The sequence below is a fragment of the Euprymna scolopes genome, chromosome 5, assembly GCF_053919585.1.
Source record: "Euprymna scolopes isolate OS-2025 chromosome 5, ASM5391958v1, whole genome shotgun sequence".
NCBI classification, from domain to species: domain Eukaryota; kingdom Metazoa; phylum Mollusca; class Cephalopoda; order Sepiida; family Sepiolidae; genus Euprymna; species Euprymna scolopes.
The window spans coordinates 18651962-18678327 of record NC_136486.1 but is presented as its reverse complement, the minus strand read 5'-3'; the positions used below and the strand labels follow the sequence as shown (position 1 = coordinate 18678327).

Below are 26366 nucleotides of genomic sequence, written 5' to 3'. Positions count from 1 at the left end.
ACCTGAATCTGTAAAAATGCACTGCACAGCCTGTTTTTCTGGTACATATGAAAGGCAGATGCTGCAGTAATAGATGCTCAAAGGAAGAGAGGAGGTACAGAGGACTCAAAATGTCTCTGGCCAGAGTCTGATCACCGAAGAGATGTCTTTGTTTTAAGTAAAATAAGGCTCTCATTAAACTAGGGATCATGTTGAAACTGACCTGTTTGCAAAAAGTGATGTCCAAAAGTCCTCTTTGAATGGAAACTGTCTGGCCATTATCTCCAGTAGATATCTTAAGTAGTCAAATTCTGGGTGGCTGAATGGTGATCACTACAAAGGTCAGAATCAGTCAGGAGTGAAAAAAATTCAAGAGATGGAAAGGGGAGGCAGTCAGAGCCGGCTCTCCTCCAGAAAAGAAATGAGAACTGGATGTTTGAGGCAGTTGATTTTATGCAGGGGTGCTGGCCAGTTAGTCATGTGCCTCTCCAGGCAGGTTTAAATCCTTTAGGGGTTCTCAGCAAAAGGACTGTGTTAATGGGACTGATGCATTTCAATATAGTCAGGCAAAAATCTAATTCTACAAGGCTGCTATTCGTCTTTGTAAAACGAGTACCACTTGCAATTTCCAAAGAAACAAATATTATTTGTTACTAAACTAGTTTAGGTGGTTTTTGATTTGGAGGGAGAATTTCTTTGTTGAAGTGCTGACTGGATCAGACGACAATTTCAGATCGGCATGAACAGGACAATCAATTCCAGTGCAGTGAATACACAAGGGAAGTTTCATAAATCTTTAAATGTATTAGTTATATCACTTGTGTACTCTGTGGCTGTCATGTTCATATTCTTCTTCAAAAGGGAAATCTCATATTGTTTTATGTTCTGTTTGCACCTGCAGAAATCTGGCACAAGGCCATCTGTTCTCAGCATCCTACTTGATGCATGCATTACACATTCACAAAGCTGAAAATGCTCTTACCTATTTCAGCATCCTGAAGTCCACCGTAAAAATGACTTTTCTTGTCCCCCCATTTCTGTTTCAATTCATCAGCTTCATCTGAAAAAAATAAATATAAAAAGGTAAAATAAATTAAATACAAAAATATATTTTATCACACATTTTCTTCTCTCTTGAAATAAATAATTACACTAGTTTGAAAAAAAATCCCATCAACCTTTATATTTATGAATTCAAATTCCCTAACAGTATTGTGCTATCACATGGTGGCCAAGTCAGGCAAATGGGTGACTAATTTGGCAATTCCAGGAACTGTATGTGGGAGGATGTTAACACCTCCCTGCAAGAGTTGCAAAAACCTAATGTTGTCATCTCCCCTAACAGGGATATACATGCGACTGTGGACCGCTTGTGAATTTCATACTCCCATGAAACTTCCTCCTTTAGAGGAAGGTGGTAAAATCCAAATAGGGTTAGTGCCGACTCACGCATACACAAGTCAGGCAAAACTTGTGTAGGAATGTATGTTTTAATAAATACTGCTAAGTGAGGCAAACACCTGAACACAATTTGAAAAACAAAGAACGGGTAATTGTCTGCCCTTTGGCCTCAGTGATTGACAGTTAATCGTGGCGCCACAAGTTTCCGCTATGACACTTGACTTCCTTTCTCTTTTTCACCAAGCGGTCATAGCCGAGGCATGCGAAAAGATTTTTTCACCGCCAAATTTTACGGCACGTCCACACTTTTAACAATGACTTGCATGGACTAACGCAAAAATATGTTTACTGTACAAACGTGCAAATTCTTTTCTTCTTTGTTAAATAAATTCTGCGGATTGTAAATATGTAAACTGTCTTTATTGTTGATTGCTTCTTTTGGAACATGAAAAATGCATACCATAACACTTGTAACAATCATAAATAAGAAGTTATTTTCTCTTGCAGAATAATTGTCCCTGCTAGGTGATTTGGTTACACTCCGACCAATCAGCTTGCAGGGTGCAATTATGATAGTTTGTAATCCTTTTCACACTTTATTTTTTTTTTGCTATACTTCAGCTCTCTTACTTCTGTCATTTAATGCACCAACGTAAAATCTTAAACTCTTCACTGGATCTTCTTTAACAGACGATATCACATCACCTCATATTGTATACTAAATTTTTTTCTGTTTACCTTTCACATATGTAACATGTCTGGACTTCTTTGCCTTAAACTGCATTTTTGACCTCAGAATAAAAGTGGAGCATTTTTTTTTCTTTCTTTCCATCTCAGCATTCACTATTAAATTGACAACTTTTATGAGTTTTCAGGTATGCTGAAAATGAATATCACATTTAAATTTGGCGCAGACAAGTAGTTTTGTGAATATTAAGATCTTTATTATCCAATGTAACCCATTTTGTTTTTAATGGAGGTCATGTTTTTTCCAAACTGAAAAATACTAATGGGCATACATGTTACAAAACACTTCTCTTCTACCCATGTTAAGATTGGCAAGTGCCACTGACATTTATTAAATAATACATTGGAAAAAAATTTACCAAAAGTGGTATATGCATTTAAAAAAAAAAAAAAAAAAAAGGTCTCCAATCTAATAGATATTGTACTATTGACTACAAAATAAGTTCTTGTTGTGAATGTCTTAGGAGATGGAAATATCTGCTCAGAAGCAGCGTAACAAAAGAAACATTCATGTACTTTGAAATTTAAACTATGGGAGTACAAAATCATTTTATAGTATCACCCCTCAAGTTGTTAGGACGATAGAACCACGATCAAGGGGAGCTAACTCTTATTTCAGGCGGAATTACCTCCCTTTCACGTCTATATGCGAGTTTTCAGATGAAGACATGAGAACAGGATGAAACAAATGCTGGTAAGCGTCAACAAAACAACTTTGAATCTAGATAAATGGATATATAGAGATATATTACTTCTGTCCGTGATAATTGTGACACACAAACTCAAGTAATATCAGACTAAAACTTATAGATGTAATTTGTTTCATGTATTGCCTCCTCGTAAATAAAATGTCTGTCAAGTCAACTGTAAATATCCTTATTTCTTCCACTACTTTCTCTCATTCATGGGCTACATATACGCACACATATTCATCGCCAGCCATAATCTTCATTAATACACCAACATTCATTAACAAGTTAAAACAAGAAATCTTCAAGGTTAGAAATAGTAGAAAAAGAAGTTGTTTTCTAAAAATTTGATCAGTTTTCTCTTTATGAATTGCAAGCATTTTCAAAAATAAATATAAAAATGAAAAATAATGATACCCTTCAGATCTTTCTTCTTTCTGAATTTATCTTTCCGGCTGCTCTGTTTGATGGCCTTCAACTGTTGCTTGCATTGATTATAGATTTGATCTTCTTCAGCTGAATCAGACTCGATCCCCAACACCATGTCCTGAGAAAATTTCATAAAAAAGAAAAAGAAATCGTCTTAATATAAGTTTTATTGGCGCATGTGCAGTTTATGTACCATGCTATTTTATAAATACGCTTTTCAAATTAAATTCAATTTTTACAGTATCTCTTGTTTATTAAATTGTTAGGGAAAAGTACAGAAAAGTTAACAAAGATCCTCCCTCCCATGTTAAGAATGGTTTTCTAAATAATGACACTAAAAAAAAAAAAAAAAAAAAGGTCCATAAACAACACAAGTAGTTTTATTTGCTTCAAAATTTAATATTTTGTTTAATTGGAAACTGATACTTTAAAACCTTGTCTTTTCCTGTCTGGAGTCATCCATCAATTGATGGTAAAACATTGATGTTATATCACATATTCCTCCAGATTTACAAAAAAAAAAAAAAACATGAAATTAGCAGGAGCAGTGATAGTGACCCTGTTTGTCAACATAAACCAAACGGACATACCAAATGCACATAAGAATGTCAAAGCTTGATTTTTTCTGTCTACACCAGCAACATAATTCGCAAGTCATCCCAGCAAGAAAACAACTGGAGGGAACCATTCAATGGAAAAAGAATCAAGTTTTAAATATGAACATCACGACTGACGATCTTCCTGCACGTACATCAACGCAAATAATTAACCCATGAAACACTATGAGAACATAATTTTTACTTGAATACATCCACAAGTTTATCAGCATAAATCTGATGTAGACAAGTGGACATAACCCCCAAACAGATGACTTCCTGCCATACGTTAAGACATCGAAACTAACACAGCTCTAAAACAAAAACAACGTATCAACACCCAGAACCATGTCTTCAACTACAATTGCGAGCCAAGTATAAATACAGCTGATTTTCAACAACCAAGCAAAACAGGCTAGATCGCCAAACAGTGAGGTTTCCCACTGACACAGACATTCCAACAGCTGCCAGCCATCGTCAACTTCACCTAAAACAACATCAGCAGCAGCCCTAGCCATCATTAACCTCACACCAGACGACACCTGCAGCAGCTGTCCAGACTACCCCTTCTTTGCCAACAACTCCCAAGAGCCTGCTGACCGACCGCTATCCTTACTCCAAACAGCTGATCAACATCCTCGTCACCGCCTCCACCATCACCAACAGCACCTGCTATAATCGCATTGACCCTGAATAAAAATTTAAACTAAACTTCTTTGTTTTTCCTTCTTGCTTCCATACATTCATTTTTTTTAATATAACATTGACCAAGTCGGTATGCCATGATGCTCACCAACTCATTCTAGGCAGAAGTTCCAATTCCAAGAGGCTAGCGTCCTTTTCCAGAGAAGTCTTAATGATAACAAAGAGGCCTCCCAGCTCATCGCTAGACCTCTGGGGACCACAGAAGCACATTTTTTAGCAGGTCCATCAGGCTGGATTACATGTCCAACCAGTGCAAAAAGTTGAACAACAACAAATATGCATAGAAGGCAACCCCTACAGAACTTGGTTCTTGTCCAGAATTTCCTCTATATTTAAAAAGCAAAAGTCACTGTCCAGATTGCACTTCCATGCATCACACTGCATACACATGCCTAATAGATTCTTTCTTTAGTCAACTGTGATAACGCTCATCTGGCTAGTAATAACAAAAGTTCACTGAAATTACTCCATGCTAACTCTTGAAATCACCCTAGCACCTGCTCCACCCTGTGCTCCAGTGGTAACACCAACATAAAAACTTCTGAACAATTTCAATTCCTTTGCCACCCGGATATACTTTGTCCATGTCTGAATTTTTATCCATCTAGAGTCTGAAGTGGCAACATAAAAAGATGGATTTTTTTTTTTCAACAGAAGTTTTTCATTTTTGAGCATTGCTTCATTCATGTTATTGTCCGTTAGGAGAGAAAGAAAAAAAAAAAAAAAGGGCCGCTGTTATTGCTTAGGTGAATAAGCAAACGTTTCATCCTGGGAAAAAGAAAAACAAAGATGACTCGAGCATGCATTTTGTTCTCAAATCAAAAGAATTTACGTGACTGAAATAAGAATTCCCTAAAAATATCATTCAGTCACGAAAAACTATAGCCAATGTTTCATAAACAGAGATAGCTTAAGTAATCAACTAAGCCTTTTTTTACAACAAAGAAAACAAATTAACTTCAGTTGGTTAAGAAATCGCTTTCTTATTTTATCTTTCAAACTATACCTTAATATGCCGTAAAGATGTAAATTGTACTATTTCTGGCATGTAGAACATGCACGTCTGTGGAATACAATACCATGGAGCTGCTTCCAAGTTGATCACAACATGGTCGTTTTCAAGTTCAATGCAAACAAATTCTTGAGCTGTCTTCTTAAATAATTAAATTCTACCCAATCATCATCATCATTACCAATCATCACTGTATTTATCACCACTCAACTGGTGCTCAGGTTAACCCTTATCCTCGAGTGACTTTTAGGTCTCAATAAATGGTGGCAGCTTAAGAAAAGAAAAAAAATGCTTCCGTATCAAACTTTTTAATCCACCTCCATCAAATTTGATTTCATTTTCAACGTCATTGGCTGAATAATGATTTTATTATTTGTCAAATTCGCTTCTAAATATTTTAATGCTCCTACATTCTGGTGAAATTTAAAGTTTTCAAAAAGAAAAAAGAAACGATTACAAACCTCATCTTCCGATGTGGAATCATCAGCCAAAACTGCTTTGTCCAACGAGATCTACAAAGAGAAAATAAACATCAGTTTAAAAAAAGAACAAGCCAAGCATGCAAAACTGTGAAAAATTTACACTTACCATGACTAATGTTTGTCCAAAATTTTAAAAGTCCAAGGCGTGGTTACTAAGAAAAGTGCGTACGGATGAACGATTTGGGATCAATTTTACCGCTATAATGCCCCCTACGGGAGCAACTAGAGTTATCTCGAAAAATCCGTTCTGGCAAAAATTTACTTTCACCATGACTAATGTTCATGCAAAAATTTCAAAATAATTTAAGGCATGGTTATTGAGAAAAGTTCAGACAAACAGGAGTGAATTACTAGGTTCAATTGAGGGACAAAAAAAAAATAACTAACATAAAACATTAAGGGGAGAGACGGTATAAGTAGTTGTGTTAACAAATCCGATTGATGGAAAAAACAAAGCTGTGCATATTTTGGTGCTGGTTTGTATGCAAGGATATACCCTGACATTTGACTTGTACAATCCTTTAGAAAATGTCATGCACAAATGACAACTAGAGATGGGATTCTTTCTAGAAAAAATAATGTCCACTTCAAATAGCCAACCCTAACTGCTTTTAAGTGTAAAATATCATCTAATACCAAAGTAACATACATCAGCTGGAATTCTAAGAGGCACCAGAGATTTAGGATTGAGATAATCAAGCATCTGTATAAAGCGAGAAGGAAAGAAGCCAGCTAGCTATCAAGCGAGTAAGGTTGTAGTTTAGAGCTGGGTTGAATTCTGTCGAAATTAGGTTATTTGATATATTAAATCAAGAAATGTCGACACAAATAATAATTGTCAATAATATAGTGTTGGCTCTTCATTTAGATGAAAACTCTTTTGTGGACAATTATAGCATGAAATTTAATTTATAGTTACAAGTCATAAGAATAGATTAAAATTTATACTTGAATTGTTTGTAAGAATCCATGGGAAACAGGTAAAGTGCTAAGTAATAGTTCAAAATGCAAGTCTTCTAGGGGTTGACGGTTCAATTCTCAATACAGGCAATACTAAGAATAAAATTAAAATTTTCTTAAAACTTCTACCTGGTTATGGCTGACAAAAGAAGAGAACAAGTTATTCTTGGGGATTAAATAAAGGATTCCATTCAAATTTCATACCAATTCTAAAGTTCAACAAGACACATCTGAAGAAAATTAAAGTCATTTACTCTCACTCTTAGACAAGATCCAAAATGGGTCTCAATTCTTCTCTCGATGATTTTGGTGCTGTTCTTTCGGATCAGTCTCTTGATTGTGTAATTATTACTCCAAAGATGTTGCTAGAATTCTTGCCTGTTGTGACCAGTCTAAGGCTTCCAGTCCTGATTTGATTTCTGTTGCTGTATTCAAACATTGTGCGCTTGAACTTTCTTCTATCCTCTTGAAAATTATTCAATCTCCGTTTCCTGTCCTCTGTTGTTCCTATCTGTAAAAATGCTGGTGATCAGTCTGATTCAACTGAATATCGTCCTGTTAGTATTCTCTCTGTTATTAGCAAAGTTTTTGAAAGGTTGATCAATGGAAGCTTATTCATTTTTCTGGAAAGTCTGGACTTTTTTTTAGCAATGTTCAATATGACTTTTGTGGTTTTTGTTCAACAGTTGATCTATTAACTGTTGTAATTGAATGGATTTGTTGGATTATGGATAATTCAAGAGAGGGTAGGGTCATTGGGCTTGACATTTCAAAGATGATCCTGGTCTTCTCCATAAACTTTGAGGTTATGGTATTGGTGATAAAGTTCCTGACATTCTTAGGTCTTTTTTTTTTCTGATTGAAGCTTGCGAGTAACTCTGGATAGTAGCTCTTCATTTTCTTTTCCTATCAATGCTGGTTTTCCTTAAGGTCCAACACACTTCTCCATATAAATGATCTTGCATAGAATATTGTTAAAAAAAATTAACATCTATGTTGATGATACCATCCTCTTTTCTGATATTGTTTCTCGTCAATCTTCCTCTGATTAGTTGAAATATTCAGCTGATGTAGAAATTGACCTAGGTTCAGTTATGGATTGGGATAAGAAAAGGCTCATTTTGTTTAATCCTGTTAATACTTAGCAATTTTCTTTCAATTGTAGCTTTTTTTTGAGATTCTTAAGGATGGCTCTGCTCTCAATAAGAATTCCACTCTAAAAACTTCTTGGTATCTTTTTATCATTAAATCTTTCTTGGCGTTCATATTGAATCCATTGCTTATTCTGTGTCTCATAAAATCAGTTCTCTATAAACACTTTCACACATCCGAAGCTATTCTCTATCTCTACAAATCTACGATCAGACCAAGTATGAACTACTGTTGTCATATTTGGCCTGGTGAATCTCTGTCCCATTCGAAGGTCATTAATAAATTGCAGAAACATATCTGTAATTTGATTGGTCCCACCCTTTCTTCTTCACTGCACCCTCTTTCACAGATGTGATGTTGCTAGTCTCAGTCTTTTCTGCAAATATTATTATGGCATGTGTTTTTTCAGAATTGTTTGATCTATTCCCTGCTTCCTTTGTTCCAGCTCATTTGACTCGTTGGTCTAGTGGTTTCCATCGATTCACTGTTTTAATACCTCATTGTTATACAGCTTCCTATTCAAGTGACTTCTTTCCAAGAACTGCAAGGTTGTGGAACTCTTCCTGCTCACTGATTTCCTTCTACCTACAGGCTTTGTCTTTTCAAGACTAATGTCAATAGGCATTTCCTGTCTTTGCAATAATCATCTTTCATTCTTAGCTCCTTACATTAAGTTGCTTTATGCCTCGTCTCAAGCAATTTCCAGAAGAAAAAGGTCTTGCACTATCAATTAAGCTCCATCCCATTGCCACAATGTTGCATCGATGTGCTTGTTTTACAAGTACTTTAATGGAATGCGTTTTGATGAACTCATTTGTGTCCCCTCAACGTACATACTTCCAACTAACTTAAAAGGCAGCAAAATCTCACCCCTTCACTATTGAGGTCCCAAGATGCTGGAAACCCTCCTACTCTAATAGTTTCTTCCTTCAGATTGCTAGACTTTATAATTCCCTCCTTGTTTCCTGCTTTCCTGACTGTACTGACCTTCCTTGATAGTAAAGACATAAGAATTTATTTAGAGTGAAACTTTAAAACCTGTAAAAAATATCCAAGCTCACTGAATCTGTATTTTTTCTTACAATGTTTTGGCCTATATTAGTTTGAAAAAGTATGCAATCCTCCTAAGGCCAGCAAATAGTATTTTTTTATGATTTTTGCAGTAAAAAATATATTACAAAATTTTTTTTTTCACTTTTATTGTGAAAATAAAATTAGTATTTTTTTATAAATAAATTTGAAACAAAACTTGTTTGTTTTTTTTTTTTTCAGATTTCAAAATTACAAATTTATAATTTAACTTTTTTTTTTCTTACATTTTTCAAATTATAAAATCTATTTTTGCAGTTAATTAAACAATTGTCAATTACAATGTAAGTATTAATTTATTTATAAACTTAATAATTCTAATCACTTTGTATTATTTGGATTATTAGGACGAATGTTCTCATCTTGAGTGTTATTCGCACAATGTTTCAGCCGATGTAACCTATCTTCCTCAAATGTATCTTGTCGAACTCAGTAATTTTGTTGCCAAACTCTGTAATCTGCAAAGAACTTCAATGTTTTGGTCGTTGTTTGCCAGTTTGACAAAATGCACTGGAAGAAGGTCGGAGGTTACATCAACTTAAATGTTGTGCAAATAACACTCAAGATGAGAACAGAAGTCCAATTAACTCAAATAATACAAATTATAAATCCTCATCTCAAAAATACAAAAATCACAAAACCCTTTATTTTAATTTGTTTTAAAAGTTATTAAAACAGTTGTTTCAGATTATTAGAAACCTTGTATAATTTTTTTTCAGATTAACACCGACCTTCGGCCATCATGTGTACGATAGAAGTTTCAATATAACCAAATTGCTTTACCTTGTTCCTGTTGGCATGGAATTCATCGACATCATCGTAGTAAAACTCGCTAGAGTTTGGGTCAGGATCTGAGTCTTCATCTGACATTTTTGGATTTACAGGCATCCTTGATTTTTTGCTGAAAAGAGAAATAATTTTTATTACGGCAAAGAATTGTAGCAATTACACAAAAAAACAAATTTCTCTTGTATGTACATGCAATTACTTGTGTAATACCAATAATATTGTGGAGTCTGCATTCATGATGGACATCCATTGAATCAAAATATTTTTAGGTTTAGTCGCTTTGTTTTATAAAACATCAACCCTTTTCAGGTTATTTAATGTCAAATACAGTAATTTTGGAAAAAACATTTTGTTTCAAGTTGTTTATATCTGGAAATATTTATTCATGGTGTTTGGTTTGGTTGTTTTGTAAAGAGAAAATGGAAAAAGGAAAAGGGGGGAAAGGTGAGCCGTTGTTTTTGTTTTTGGAGTAGCAATACCAGACACCATAACGTTCAGCGCTGGACAAAGTGCACACTGCTACTTAATTTTGCACTCATAGTTTTTTTTAAATCAGTAATAAGTACATTTCTCCTACGTCCATCAAAATAAAACTTATATAATTGGATTCACAATAAAATTTACTTTAAAATGGTATTTTAATATTTTTGATACGATTTGTAAATTCAAAGAAATTGCTATTTAAATCTGACTATTAATGACAAAGCATGTCTGCTGGTGGTAGATTACTTTTGTCAAATAAGCAGCCGAGATGTATTCACATAAACACTCGAAGTGTAAATTATACCTGTCGACAATGTTTCTAGTTGTTTTAGCTAATCAGTGAAAAGAATTGTCTTTGCGACAGAATTTGAACACAACACTTACATCCTTCCAGTCAAAAGTTAGAATATCTCAATAATCTCGTGGTTTAGTGGGGGATGCCCTTTTCTCTTCCCTGCAACCTCTCTCCCACAGAAGAGACATTGCGAGCCTGTCTTTGGTTTATCGTTATTTCCATGGCAGGTGCTCGCCTGAGCTCCAATCCCTCGTCCCCTCTCGCCAATCTTTCATGAAAAACACCTGTCTGGCTGAAACTACTGTCAATAATTTTCCCCACTCTTTATCTGTGCCTAAATCCAAACGTAGATTCCATGAGCAAAGCTTCTTTCTTAGAACTGCACGCCAGTGGAACTCTCTGCTGCTTGCCTGTTTCCCACCTGACTACAACTTGGACGTCTTCAAGTCCAACATAAACAAACTCCTGACAAACCGCCCCCTTAAGTAAGACACTATCAAAACCCCCAATACTAATGATTACTACAATACTATCTCATTGATTACTGTACACGCAATAACCCTTATTCCTGAGTGGCCTTTGGGCCTTGATAAGTGGTGACCCCCATGTAAAAAAAAAAAAAAAAAAAAAAAAAAAAAAGATGACACTTTGTAGTGCAAAGCTAAGATAGAAACTGTTCAAATGCTATTTAATAGCGAATATATTAATTTCTTTTGTCCTAAAATTTGAAAAGAATTGGATAAAATCTTTTTATGCATGCATCAATAAAAAGAGTAATAAACGCATATAACATGAGAATTTTTGTGTCGTGACGTACACAAAAAATCTGTAAACTCATTTACGGACATAAAGCATTCATTTTTTATTTTTGTTATTTAAAAAACATTTTTTGTTTTACGAGTTCCTGACTGTTAACTATTCTGAACTTTATCCCACGTTTTCCGTAGATAGTTAACTTCAAATTTTACAATATCTTTTTTTATGATTAAATTGTTAGGTGAAAGTACAGAATAATTACAAAACACCCTCCCCTCCCATTTTATGAATGGATTTCTAAATAATAACAACATTATTTCAGTACGGTAACATAAGTGCATAACTACCAAAATTTTGTTTATATAAAAATAAATGAAAAACATATTTAAACGAGATAGGAATGTTTATTACAACAAATATGACATCCAAAAATGTTACTATATATATATATATATATATATATATATTGTAATTTATAAAATATATATGGTGATTAAGTGACACTAGGTGTGTCAGAAATTTTGTGAAAATAGTGAATAATTCCACCCCATCTTTCCAAGCTTATAACTCCTCGAAAAATGTAATTCAAGCCCTAATTTTTTTTTTCAATTAAAAGGAGCAAGGACCAAGGTTTCATTAAAAAAAAACAAAAAAAAAAAAAAAACAATGTGTTTTTTTTTTAAAAAGGTTTTACACTTCGGACTTTACAGGTAAATTTCTAAAAAACATTACTTTTTTTTTTGTTTTAAATTTGAATATATTATTTATTGACCTTTTCTCTTCAATTTGTGATATATAAGACTTTGGTACATAAATTATTTACTTTTTAATAGACATTTCAAAATGTGAAGCGTGAATTATTCGACCCACTGTCTTTCCAAGCTTATAACTCCTCGAAAAATGTAATTCAAGCCCTAATTTTTTTTTCTATTAAAAGGAGCAAGGACCAAGGTTCCATTAAAAAAAGAAAAGAAAAAAGAACAAACGAATAACGTGGTTTAAAAAAAAAGGTTTTAAACTTCAAACTTTACAGGTAAAATTCTAAAAAACACTACGTTTTTTTTTTTGTTTTAAATTTGAATATATTATTTATAGACCTTTTCTCTTCAATTTGTGAGTAAATTAATTATTTACTTTTTAATAGAAACTTGAAAATGGGGGGGGCGTGAATTAAAAAAAAAACGTTTGTCTAAAATATTATATTCGGTTTATTGGAAAGAACATAAAATTTCACATTGACCCTGAAAATATCGTAAAAATAGAATCAATAGAAAAATTTTGATAGATTTTTAAAGTTTAAAAATTGAAAAATATTGAGTTCAGAAAATTCATTAGTTTTTAAAAAAAAAAAAAAAAAATATTTCTTTACTTTTAAAACAACTTTAATAGTTTATTTTGGAAGTATAATCCATAAAGAAAATAAACAACCCACTTTTAACGGAGAAATTACGAGATTTTTATATTTTATTTGCAGTTTCATGTTAGGGGTGTCAAAAATTCCTACAAAAATTTTGATACACCTAAAGCTACACTGAATATTCCGTGTTTCATCCACTCTAGAATCCTTCAGGCTTATGCGCATAAGCCTGAAGAATCCTAGAGTGGATGAAATGCAGAATATTCAGTGTAGCTTAATCGCCATATATATTTTATAAATTACTAACTAGCTCTACCTATGTATTGAGCACTTTTGAAGTAAATACTTAAAGCTTACGCATAATTTTTTTTTTTTTTTTTTACATCTGCATCATCACTTATCAATAATAATTAAGACATTTCCAGCTATGGTATAGCTGGAGATCTTGTGAAGTAAACCTTTCTGCCATACCCTATCAAAGGCCTTTGATATGTCAAGAGCAATTGCCCTAGAAAGGTTGCCTCCATCGAGAGATTCGCTAATCCTATGAGATATAACTGTAAGCCCATCTGCTGTAGATCTAGCAGAACGGAAACCATATTGTGTGTCACTAAGAAGGTTATTTTTGCTGAGATGGTTGATTACTTCTCTATTTAACACAGATTCCAGCAACTTACTCATGATGCACAGGAGACTTATTGGCCTGTACTGAGAGGGAAATGAGCGATCACCTGAATTCATAAATACAGGGCATACTGATGAGATTTTCCAGGATGATGGGAAGCAATTCTCCTTAAGACAACATTTAAACAGTTTTGTAAGTATGGGCGTTAGTACTGGTTGAAGTTTTTTGAATACTATAATTGGAATACCGTCAGGGCCAATTGCTTTAGCTTGGCAACATCACGTACAGATATTTGTATATCACATAGCGTGTTTTCTGATACAGGGGGTTGGCGGCCTTGGTCGCAAAGGGTAGAATTAGCTGCAAAGTTCTTGGCAAAGAGTTTGGCTTTGTCTGATGCTGACGAGATTACCTCAGGTCCATTGATGATAGTTGGGATAGAGCACACACACTTCTGTTCAGGATTCTGTTTGCTATTTGCCAAAACTGGTGGGAACCAAGCCACTGCTCAGCTTACTTTGGACTTGACAGACTGAGCATACAACTCTCTTGCATTCTTTATTACTTTCTTACAATGGTTGCTGGCAGTCCTGAAAGCGGCTTTAGTCTCAATGCATCTTTACGTTGGAAGCAATGGAAAAAGTGATTCCTGTGTGCAATGGCAGCAGCACATTCTGACGAGAACTATGGCTGGCTGTTAGGTTTTTTTGGAGCTTGGCCGATAATGTGGGACCTATTAGATTTGAGATTCTTTTTTGGACTGTCTAAAAGGGAGTTTGGCCAAATTAAGTTTAGTTTAATTCAAATTCTGTAGAAGCACTGTGAATCGCTTGTATCATATTTGGACAAAGTAACAAACAAAAAATCATTGCAACTTGTTTAATCAAGTAAAAATTCCATTTTTCACTTGATTACTAAGCAAATTTTAAGGTTTTCATGGACTTTTTGCATGAAATTTTTACTTAAAAATTTGAAAAAAAAAAAAAAAAAAAAAAAAATGGTATTTATAGCATGGTAAAAGATGCACAAACACTAAAATGATTGGGGGGGTTACTTTAACTGCAACTCAGCATTCACCGTTAAATTGACGACTTTTAAATGTTTTTTTTTTGGGTACACTGAAAACAAATATCACATTTAAATTTGGGTCAGACAAATAGTTTTCTGGATATTAAGAAAACCCACCGAATATATGTCATCCTATGTTACAGTAACATATATTGAGTGAGCTCCTAACAGTATTTTAAATAGTTTTAGTTTTAACTCATTTTCTCAAACTTAACGTGTTCAAATACAGAGTTTGCCGCCATATCGGTAAACACTGTTTTTCGAACCGAATAAACATTTTACATTAAATAAAAGCACTAAAAAATTAGATAGTTAGGTAGAAAAGTAACTTATCTGATACTAGTGCAGAGTAGTGATCCGGACGTAAATAATAACGTTATTATTTTAAAAGCCATTCTTAACATGGGGAGGGGAGGGTGTTTTGTACCTATTCTATACTTCAACTTTACAATTGAATAAAAAAAAATCATAAAACTTAAATTAAACTTTGAAATACGATTTTAAAAAAATAGCGCGGATCACTCTCTGCACTAGCACCCTTACCGTGCCTTTGATAACATTTATTTGTTATATATTTGCTTTTGTTTTGTTTTTTTACAACTTTCTCGAATCTATGTGTATTGTAATACAAACCCTTCATGGGTTTCATTTTTTAATGTCTTGATTAAACTAAACACGTACCGTTTAAAAACGTTTTTATATTGACTTTATAATTTAAATATCTATTTTAAACGTTGTTTTAATAATATACGACATCTGTCGTCGTGAAAACAATGTTTAAAATCCATTATTTATGCCAAACATTTTCGTAAACAAAACATTTTTAACCAAATAAAAGCATCGTTTAGAATTTCGAATGAAACTAAAATAATTGCACTCTGATGAATATCAAGTTCGAAACCTTAAAAAGTAAATATTTTTTAAATGGTTAATAAAACAAAATAGAAATAACTGAACTTACTTTTTCATTTTGAAAATATTTCACAAACACGTGCGCATGGAATTTGTTGAAAAATACGAAGTTGAATTTAACTTCCGGTTTAACATTTAGTTTCGTATTTTTTTTTTTTTTTTCCTACTTGTTAATACACATTGATTTTTTTTTTTCTTTTTTAATATATCACTTTAAAAAAAAACAACAGTACTTGCATAATTGCCATGCCGAAAATAGTAATATATCCAAAAATAATGGAAATGATCGAGTAGAAAATTATTTATAAAAATAATTTTTACACAAAATTAGGGGGAAATTGCATTTTCCTTAGATGCGAACACCTTAAAGATTGCGAATACAATGGGTGTACTTATCTCCCTTTTCGCCACTTTAATAGCTGGTGTACTGTTTTATAGAGACAAACATTTTTTTTACTAAAATTACTATAGCCGTTACTCTACTTGATGAATTTTCTTAATTTTTTGATATATTATTATTTTCGATATGACAAGTAAATACTGTTGCTTTTGCTCAAAATCACATAATTAAAAAAATCGATCTGTCGACTCACTGAACAAACATCTTCAAGTTTTACGATATTTTTGATATTTTTATTAATTTGTTAGGTGAAAGTACAGAATAATTTTTTAAAAAACGCCCTCCCCATGTTAAGAATGGCTTTCTAAATAATAACGTTATTATTTCAGCACGGTAACACAGGTGCATAAGTACCGCTCCTTTTTTTTTTTGTTTTGTTTTTTTTTGGGGGGGGGGGGTAAATATGCACTTCAGGTGCTTAAATTATTTGACCTATATAAAACCATAAACTAAAAGTCTGCAGTATACGGTGTCCAGTCAACATTTGTTCCTGATATTAAAAAGTTCTTGTTTTGGTTAAAAAATAAATAATCAAATAGGTGTTAAAGAAGATCTGGGATCTTAGGTTTTAAGGACCCCACACAATAAGTAAAACAAGAGGAACAGTTTTCGATTACCACTGTTGCAGAGAGCCGAGAAATGCTGGAGTGAGCTAGAGACACTGGAACCCGTGTAGTGGTGAGGCAAAATAGGAAAAATGAATTGTTTTGAGGAAGGAACGAAGAACGTTTCTATTTGAATTAAAACACACTAGGATTTATTTCGTGAAGAAACAAATGAAAGAAAAGGGTACAGCACGTGTTTAGTTTGGCATGTGTCTCTCGCTGTTAACTGGTGAGAAGGAAAGTCTATTGTCGTAGAGAGAGAGAGAGAGAGAAAGTTAATCCAGTTTGGCGTGCATCTCTCGCTGTTAGCTGGTGAGAAGGAAAGTCTGTTGTAGAGAGAGAGAGAAAGAGAGAAAGTGAATCCAGTTCATGGAGAGAGAAAGTGTATAAAGTGTACATACTGTCTGTTAGCTCTTTCCCCACACAGTAGCAGATGGCGACAGGGAGGCGGCTGGTCCGTTGACCATTCAGGTCGGAAGCTGGTTCGAAAAGAAAGAAGCAGCTTACTGCTCTTGCTTTTATAGTTGTTTCCGGTGGTCTTTTGCGCATGTGTGGATTTCCTTCAAAGGGGAAGTGACGTTGCCCATGTATGCGTACGTGTGCACGTGTGTGTGCGTACATGTGTGTATGTTAGCGTGTGTGTGTATGCACGTGAATGTGAGTGTATGTACGTGAACATGAATATATCGTCATGTGTACGTGTGCGCATATGTATATGACAAGAAATATGGCTTCAGATGTGAACGCGTGTTTTTGTGCGAGACTAGAAAAGGGCTCGTACACCCGCCAGAGGCACTGGAACTGCAGGTAATGCTGGAAGCTACAAAAGGTTGCAGGAATGAGTTGGAGCTGCTGGAGTGAGACGGAATTTGTTGGTTGTAGAGGGGAGTCTCAGAAGGCAGGCAGTAGTAGGAAAAAAGGTAGCTAGAATAGCAATAATAGTTTGTCGTAGTTAGCTCTGAAAGGAGCTGTTGGAATTGCAATAATAGGTTGTGGTAGTTAGCCCTGAAAAGGGCCACTGCAATTGTAATAATAGTTTGTTGAAGTTAGCCTAAAAGGGGCTGCTTGAGGTACAAATTTATTTTGTGGTAGTTAGCCCTGAAAAGTGCCGCTTGAATTGCAATAATAGTTTGTGGAAGTTAGTCCTGAAAAGAGCTATTTGAACTACTGCTGCTGCTGGCTTCAGTCAACTTGACTGGGAGCATCAGTCACATTTTGGAAGGCTTCATGCTCCCTAGACAGCTTAGGGCTTTTTTACTGAGAAGGTATGGGGAGGCAATCATTAGTTTTTAGGGATGTGTTCACAACAGGTTTTATGGGGGTTTACTTTGGGGTGTTTTGTAAGGAGGGAGATATTTTTAGGATGAGTTGGATTCAGAAAGATAATTTAAATGAAATAGATTTGCAGGTTTTAATTCAAATGTGAGAAAAGTTACATTATCATCCGGTAAACAAAACAAAATAATTAGTTAAAAAGGCATAAATTCACAAAAGAGATCATTTATATATGTTTAAAATGGAAAGTTTACAGCAATAGGAAAACATAAAAATGTTCATGAATATTTTTAGAGTTCTTGTAAAAACAAGGGGGTTCATTAGCTGAGACATTAGAAGTCTGGATCGATTAATTAAGAGTTTGGAGTTTCAGGAGTCAAGAAAATTGAATTTAAGACTTCTCTGCTCAATAAAATAAATTATAATTTAATGAAAATTGTTTATAGGAGTTAATGATCTTTGTTTATCATATTAGAAAATAGTTCAGTGATAATAATTCGGAAACATTTCAACTGACGAGTTGTTTTAAATGAGCAGACAACATTAATGGATTCAAGGCTTTCAAGCAGTCATTGTGTGTGTGCGGTGCTTTGTAAGTGTGAGTATGCGAGTGACCGTGTATGATTGTATGAGTTAAGAACTGTAGTGATTAAGGAGACGTAGCACTGTCTGAATTTTTAGTCTCAACTGTTTATTGAAAGAAAATCTGGCCCCTTTAAAGGGTTTAGATGGTTCGCACAAAACTAATTTCAATAAATCCAGAAAGTTCTCTGATTGGTCAAAATATATTCACTTGTTTACATTAATTCACGCATATGCAGATTCGGGGTGCAAAAATGAGTTTACACATTTTGATTTATATATTTTATTTCGTCAAAATAGGTTTAACATAACAAAATTAGGCACAAAAGCCAATCAAAAAAAGTGAGGAAGGAGGGTCTATGGTAATCCTCGTCACTGTAACTTGTTTGTCTATGCTTGTCCCAACTAAGATTATCATTCACCACACTGGTCTATCTAAAACCACTGTCGATAATTTTCCCCACTCTTTATGTGTGCCTAAACCGAAACATAGATTCCTTGAACAAAGCTTCTTTCTTAGAACTGCACGCCTGTGGAACTCTCTTCCGTTTGTCTGTTTTCCAGCATACTATGATTCGGTTGTCTTCAAGTCCAACATAAAAAATCTTTTGATGAACCGTCCCCTTTACCAAATTTCCACTACTAATGATTACTATGAAATTATCCCATTGACTACTGTACACTCAATAACCCTTATCCTCAAGTGGCCTCCAGGCCTTGATAAGTGGTGACCTCTATGTAAAAAAAACCAAAAAAACACTACCAATAATTTCCCTCCCTCTGTATCTGTGCCTAAATCTAAATGTGGATGCCATGAACAGAGCTTCTTTCTTAGAACCGCACACCTGTGGATCTCTCTTCCATTTCCCTGCTTTCCAGCTGACTACAATATGGTCATCTTGAAGTCCAACGTAAACAAATTCTTGATGAGCCGTCCCCTTAAGTAATCAGATTTACTAAATTTTCACTACTTACAATTACTATGATATTGTCCTTTACACTCATTAACCCTTATCCTCGAGTGGTCTCCGGACCTTGATAAGTGGTGACTCCTTTGTAAAAAAAAAAAAAATACCGCAAACACACCAGGTGTCATCCTACTTAAGATTACCTGAATCAAGTCGCTTTTTTCTTTTTTCTTTTTTTTTATATATAAATACAATGTGTATTTATATATAGCATGAGTAAAACTAAAATTAGATGAAAGATGTTCGTTTATTTAATTCATTGGTATGGTCAAAAAAATAAACAAAAAAGTTAGTAGGACCCTCCCAACACTCTCTAGATCGTAGATCGCCCACTGTTTTCCAGCTTGATGGGATCTAAAAACAAGCAGGTCGACCTTTAAATGGGGCTGAATTCTAGGCGAGGTCAAAGAAAAGGAAGTAGAGAGGGTGTATATGAAGTTACTCCAAAATTAGGTCACTTATTGGGGTGATTGGGGACGAAAAAGAAAAGTTGGGTGCGAGCATCTTGGAGGTTTCCTATAGGGGATGGAGGTAGGGGCATAATCTAGGCACTTTTAGGGGTCTGGAGTCTGGCAGGATCTGGACCGTGCATGCTATGCTTAGGTGGGGAACACAAATTCCAACTTGGCATCTCTATGCACGCACAGACTTGCTATTTTTATCCATCATTGGTCACAGGCATTAGTGTAATCTTTTCCTATCACAGCTGATCTTTACTTCATCTAGTGCTTGAAGAAGGGGAACAGATCCTGATTAGTAAAAGGCACAACCCCGCACTCCTGATGCAGTCCTGATGTCCATATCATCATTCTGGCTCGGGCCAGGATCATGAGAAACACAATGCATTTCTTCCTGTCCAATGGCGGCTTGGCGCTTTGGATTATGTGGGACATGTACAGCAGGCAAGGCTGCTCGGAATCAGTGCAAGCCATCACCTTGTTGACATATGCCCAGTACTGTCTGAGTCTGCTGCATTCAAAGAACATGTTTCTGGTGTTTCCTTGGCTGAGGTCCTGCAACAAGGACACCCAGGTGACCTCACTAATCTGGCACTATGTAGTATGGCATTGAGGGGCAATGCGTTTCGGATCAATCACCAGGTCAAAGGAAAACTCAGAGTTGTTGAGATGACTCAAACCTGACACCCAGCTCCACCGGGAGCAGATCTCCTTCAACAACCCCAAACACTCGGCGAGCTTGTCAGCGGCGGCCTCCCTCACTGGTTCCTTATAAAGTTCCTTTCTAGTAAGCCATGAAAAGCCGCTAGACCTTTGGAGTTTACTTAGCGTGGCCATACACTCTCTCAAGAACTGCATGTCACTCTATAGCTGTGTGGTTGAGGATGAGGTTGGAAAAAGCGGCCTCAACTATGGGGTCCCACGCAGATTCTTCTGTCAAGGTTCGGCTCAGGAAGGCCAGCCTCTTGGCGTCTCGATGGCACATCAAGTCAGGCAGTTCCAAACTTCCCTTACACAGACGTTGAACCCAGATTTGTCTGCACCCCCAATGGTTCCCCTTGTCCCAAAGAAACGAGGACAGCTTGCTCTGCAGGGATTTTAGATAGTTCACATGCAGTGGAAGTGTTACCAGTCAGTAAAGGATGAGCAGAAAGACGTAGGTGGCACATGCTTCAGCTCAACCCTTCAAGGATAATTTCTTTTGAACCACAATTTGACTGTGGCTTCAACCTTTGATTTTACCTCTGACTAATCCTTTTCAAGCTGGAGACCCAGTCCAAACAACACGCTGAGGATCCGAACCAGGCCATCCGTCCAGCTGAAGGGAATGGGAAGGGTATCAGCACACCTCCAGACCCCCACCCGCAGTCCTATCGACTTGCTGCAGTTGATTTTAGCTTCCATGGTCTTTTCATACTGCGTGAGTGTCTCTGTCACTGCCTAGATGTCTCGAAAGCACAACACAAAGACGGTGATGTCATCAGTGAACACAGAGACTCTGCCTCTTGATCTGCGAGTGATTCCGTGCAGGACCAGACTTACGTCCTTGACCTCACATTGCAAAGTAGCAGCTCCAACACAAGGAATAAAGCAGGGGAGACAGCAAACAACCCTGATGCATGGACCGGGAGATAGCAAAGGATTTCAACTGCTTTCTGTTTACCTATACCACTGTCATCGACGCGCAGTGCAGTATGAAGATCTATTTGCAGAAACTCGGCTTGAATCTGGCGCCCTCTAGAACAAATGCCAGGAAGCGATGGTCAACCCTATCAAAAGCTTTGGACTGATCCGAATTGATCAGCACAGCTTCTGTGTTGTCTTCTATCTCTCTAAGATCATACAGATCAGGTGTAAGTTGTTTTGAATTGATCTCCCCTTCATGGCATAGTTCTACTCTGGTTCGATCAACTCGCCGATAACAATCTGGAGCCAATTCAATAGGACCTTGGCCAAAATCTTTAGCTCTGTGTTTAGAAGAGTTATAAAAATTAATTCCCAACCGAACTTCTGACAATCAAAAGTGTTTTACATGTTTAGTTACTGTGTTTATATTAATTTCAGTTCGAAATCAAAAGTCTGTTGTTTTTGTTTATTTATGAAAAGTCAAGTTTTATATGTGTGTTTCTTTGATTGTGATAAAAAAACAAAAGGAAGTTGTTAGCATACATGCTCATGACGTATCGGTCACATGACTGTTTTTGCCATCGAATGTAGCCATTGTTTACCGTTTTTTTTAATGGAAGTCATGATCCGACACACATCGTAACAATATTGGTTGATCTTTGCACACACACGTACATCTGTAAACAAACATAATAAAACTGATTTTTTTGTGTGTTTTCGTCCCAAAGTCATTTTTTAATATAGAGAAAGATTTATTTTTATGAAAAAGGATAAGGGTATATTAAATATTTATTTTGTAATGCAAGGTGCAGTTTGTCTTATTTACAAATTATTTTAAATTTTAATAGTTATATTATTTTTTGGTATGATTTTTAATTTTTAAATATAAATAAAAATTGTTTGTGTTTAGTCACAAGATCGATTTTTTAATATAGGGAATTTTTATTTTAAGAAAAGGAGGTGGATTCATAGCTATATGGGAGTTATTATTTAACTCGCAGGACCCGTTAACCGACGTTGCCCGGTGGAAGCATGCCCCCTCCTCATAAAAAATTAAACTACAGTTGTTGTTGGTGCCCAATCCTTTTTTCTTTTTTTTTTTTCTTTTTTTATTACATTTTCACCCCAAACAAGGCACATTGCCACTTTGGTGTAGGGGGCTATTATTAGGGGCAGCAACTACTGTGGCACTATGTAGGGATTTGGGCAGCAAGATGTCGGTTCACGTCGCACTTGAACTTCTGCATGTCAGTACAGTTAGGGAAGCAGGAACCTGGAATGGAATTCCAGAGTCTAGCAGTTCTGGGGAAGAAACTACTTGAGTAGAAAGATCTTTTACATCTAGGAATCTCTACTGTGTCGGGGTGGGATTTAGCTGCCTGTCGGGTTTGTCGAGGGTGTCTACGTCGTGGGGGCACAAGTGTCGGCAGTTTGTCAGAGCATTCACCATTAAAATACTTGTTGAACAAGCAGAGGGATGCAACGTTTCGTCGATGGGACAGAGGCTGAAGCTTAAATGCCAGTTCAGGGCCTATCAGATTGGCCACTCTTTTTTTAACCTTGTCTAGGAGTGAGAGACTAGTAGCAGATGCACCAGCCCAAATGTGACAATAATACTCCATACATGGGCGAATGGTGGCCTTATAGAGGTACAGGATACTTTCAGGTGTCAGTAGTTTTCTAGCACGGTAGAGAGAGCCTACCTTTCTCGCAGCGGCCCTGGCAATGTTTTTAATATAATTGTTCCAGCTCATGTTTCTTGTGAACGTTAGGCCAAGCAGTTTGAAAGATGTACTCTCAGACAGGGAGTCACTGGCCATTGCTATTGGTGGCAGAGAAGGTTTCTTGTAATTATTGAAGGAAACCAGTTTAGTCTTGGCAGCATTGAATGTGACCATCCATTTATGTCCCCATTCCACTACAGATTGGAGGTCATCCTCTAGTGTTTTTTGCCATTTCTTTAGATATGTGTTCATTTGTTTTCCTGTCATGCCTGTTATAGAGTGTAGTGTCATCAGCATATATACCCATCTCAGAGGCAGTTTTGTCGGAGAGGTCATTAATAAATATCAGGAACAATAGAGGTCCAAGAATAGACCCCTGAGGCACTCCCGCATTTATATCACACTGTTTAGATGTTTGACCGTCGAGGACAACCTGGATTTTTCTCTTGTCTAAGAAGAATTCAATTATGCTAAGCATTCTACCAGTGATACCGTATGATTTAATTTTCCTGGGGAGGCCCTTGTGCCATACCCTGTCAAAAGTCTTAGATATATCTAGAGCTACCGCTCTGCCCTCCCCCACTTTGTCCAGTGAATGGTATATACGTTCAGAGATTACAGTGAGGATGTCAGCTGTGGAACGGGCTTGTCTAAATCTATATTGTTTGTCAGTCAGAAGTTTAGCATCTGTAAGGTGCCGGACTAGAGCATGGTTAATTATGGTCTCAAATATTTTGGCGAAAAGTGGGAGGAGGCTAATGGGGCGGTAATTTGATGGGTCAGTTCTTTCGCCAGAATTCTTGAATACTGATACCACAGAAGCAGTTTTCCAACAGCCCGGAAAGCATGATTCATTAAGGCATTTGTTGTAGAGTTTGGAGAGAACTGGAGCTACTTCGGCTGAGCACTTTTTTAATAGTACAGCTGGGATGAGATCAGGTCCACATGCTTTAGAAGTGCCAAGATTTTTTATGATAGCATGTACCTGAGCAGGGGTGATTTTTAGATCATCTAGCGTAGCGTCTGTCCGCAAAGAAAAGTCAAGCAGGGGGTGGTTGGTAGGGTCCAGTGTGGAGTTCGAGGCAAACCGGCTGGCAAGCATATTAGCCTTGTCGGTTGCTGAGCAAACAACCTCATGATTGTTGGTTAGCGGGCGAATTGTTGATTGCCCATTATTTACTACACTGTTGTAGATTTTCCAGAAGTCACGATTTCCTAATTTTTGTGCTTCGATGCGTTTTTTAGTGGTTTCAGTAAATTCTCTCTTGGCTGTTGCTATTTCTTTCTTAACATTATTTCTAGCTTCTATATACTTCTGTTTGTTTGAACTGGTCTTATGTCGGTTAGATCTGCGGTATGCATGCTGCCCTTGAGCAATGGCAGTTGCACAAGTCGAAGTAAACCATTGGGGAGAGTGGGGTTTGCTATAAAATTTCCTCAACGTCCTAATGTTAAGAACAGGTTTCGGAATAGATATCCCGTAACCTCCTCATGTTAAAAACGTTATATGCAATAGACACAACCAACCTCGCCAGGGTGAGAATGGCTTTTGGAATAGGCACCCAATTTTATGAGGGGGGGATTGTCAAAGTATTTACCCCAAATTCAACCTTGATATATGTTGTCAGCATACCCACCTGCAAAGACTATAAACCCCCCAAAAAATTGGGTGTGGGTGGCAGTGTCATGCAGAGAAAAGTACACTTTTTTATCACGCGTGCGTAGTGAATTACAGTGTATAATGCATGTTATTATATATCAAAAACTATTTGTCTCTGTCAAAGTTAAAATAGACTGTCTTATTCAGTATAGTCTAAAATCTATAGAAGTCATCCATTTAAAGGAAATAGTGGAGTTGGTGCTAAGGTAAAAATTACCTTAAAAAAAAGTGCTAGTTGTATGTGTATGAGTGTTTAATCCAGTTAATAAGGGTGTCAGGTCAACATAGTTATAATGGTTATATATTTACACAGTCTTGACTGGGAGAGTGGGGTGACTTTCCAGCAAGAGGGGAAAATATAAACTACTTTGTCTGTAGATCTTGGCAATCGTGATGATGTCGCTTGTAGGAAGTAAGATAGGATTTTTTTATAACGCATGAATGTGTCTGTAACGACATTCAAAATTTACATAAGATGGTGGGTAAAAGTTTAGACATGATAAATTTGTATGTGGCGTCTGTTATTGCAAACTTACCGTAATTTGGTCCAGAGTAGAATTTTTGCAATGAAACTATTATAAATTCTCAAACAGGTATTGCATGTCTAGACAGGTATGCGCATATCCGAGTTATAGTGTTTGTGTATAGATGGTTTCTGTTTTGTACCAGCAATTATTGATTGACACTGGTACCAGTATCCAAAATGAAAATTACCAGGAAATTATTCGCAAGAGCAATAGCTTTCGATGTTTTAGGGGACGTCAGAACTTTAACTGAAAATATAAATTCATCACTAAATGTAGATGGGAATGCAGGAGAGTGGATGAAATGAATTTCTCTTACCATCTCGACATTGCATACTCTCACAATGTGGTTCATTTTATGGCATTTTTTACATTCTTTTCCTTGGTCTGGACAAGTCGGATGTGTTGAAAAGTACTCACAATAGTGGCAGGTTTGCTGTCCGACATCTTTTTTTTTTTTTCGTGCATCTAGTGTTTGGGTATTTGAGCTGTCATGGCAGCTATTTTGCTGCCAGTATCTGTAGATAGGTGTGTACTCTACACAATAATAATCCTCTAATCTGGAGCAGTTATCTTTACTACCACTGCTGATATTTTTGTCATTCCTTTGTGGACGGCACTTGTGATTCTCATTGCTGTAAAGTGTGTGCAATTCTTTGGCCTCATCCAGAACTTGTTTCAGTGTAGAATTATTCTTTAAGGCCTTTCTTCTAACTTTAGAAGATACACATCCTTATAGAATTTGACCCAGAATCCTCCAATCAGTATTTTCAAAGTCACACGTGAAGTCAGGGTTCATAGCCTCATGTTGTATTAGTCTAGATTTTCATCTGCGCTTTGCATGGCTCGTCGAAATTTGAAAATTTTGTAGGAATTGTTTTTCTGAAGTATGAAATGGTCGGTTAGTGACTTTTTGTCACTTTATATTTGTTCGATATTACTGAGTCATCTTCTGTGATAGTTGTCGAGCCTATTCCTTTTTAGTAGTCTGTGAAATTGCGAAAAATGTCACAAACTT

The 26366-nt window shown here is 36.0% G+C and overlaps 1 protein-coding gene across 2 annotated transcripts in view; it reads right to left on the bottom strand.

Moving 5' to 3' along the window:
* LOC145276717 (something about silencing protein 10-like) overlaps positions 1-25693 on the bottom strand; it is a 53315-nt gene extending 27622 nt beyond the window's left edge. Inside the window, exons 1-5 of one of the 2 annotated variants that reach the window (XM_080127921.1) lie at positions 25668-25693; positions 10025-10142; positions 6020-6070; positions 3234-3363; positions 962-1039 (exon numbers count right to left, since the gene is read on the bottom strand). In XM_080127921.1, the coding sequence (XP_079984047.1) occupies positions 962-1039; positions 3234-3363; positions 6020-6070; positions 10025-10142; positions 25668-25678 (388 nt within the window). In that variant the 5' untranslated portion in view covers positions 25679-25693. Of the gene's footprint in view, positions 1-961; positions 1040-3233; positions 3364-6019; positions 6071-10024; positions 10143-15575; positions 15704-25667 lie in introns of those variants that run through there. The other variant, XM_080127922.1, reaches the window with a different exon arrangement.
* Between the last annotated feature and the right edge of the window lie 673 nt (positions 25694-26366).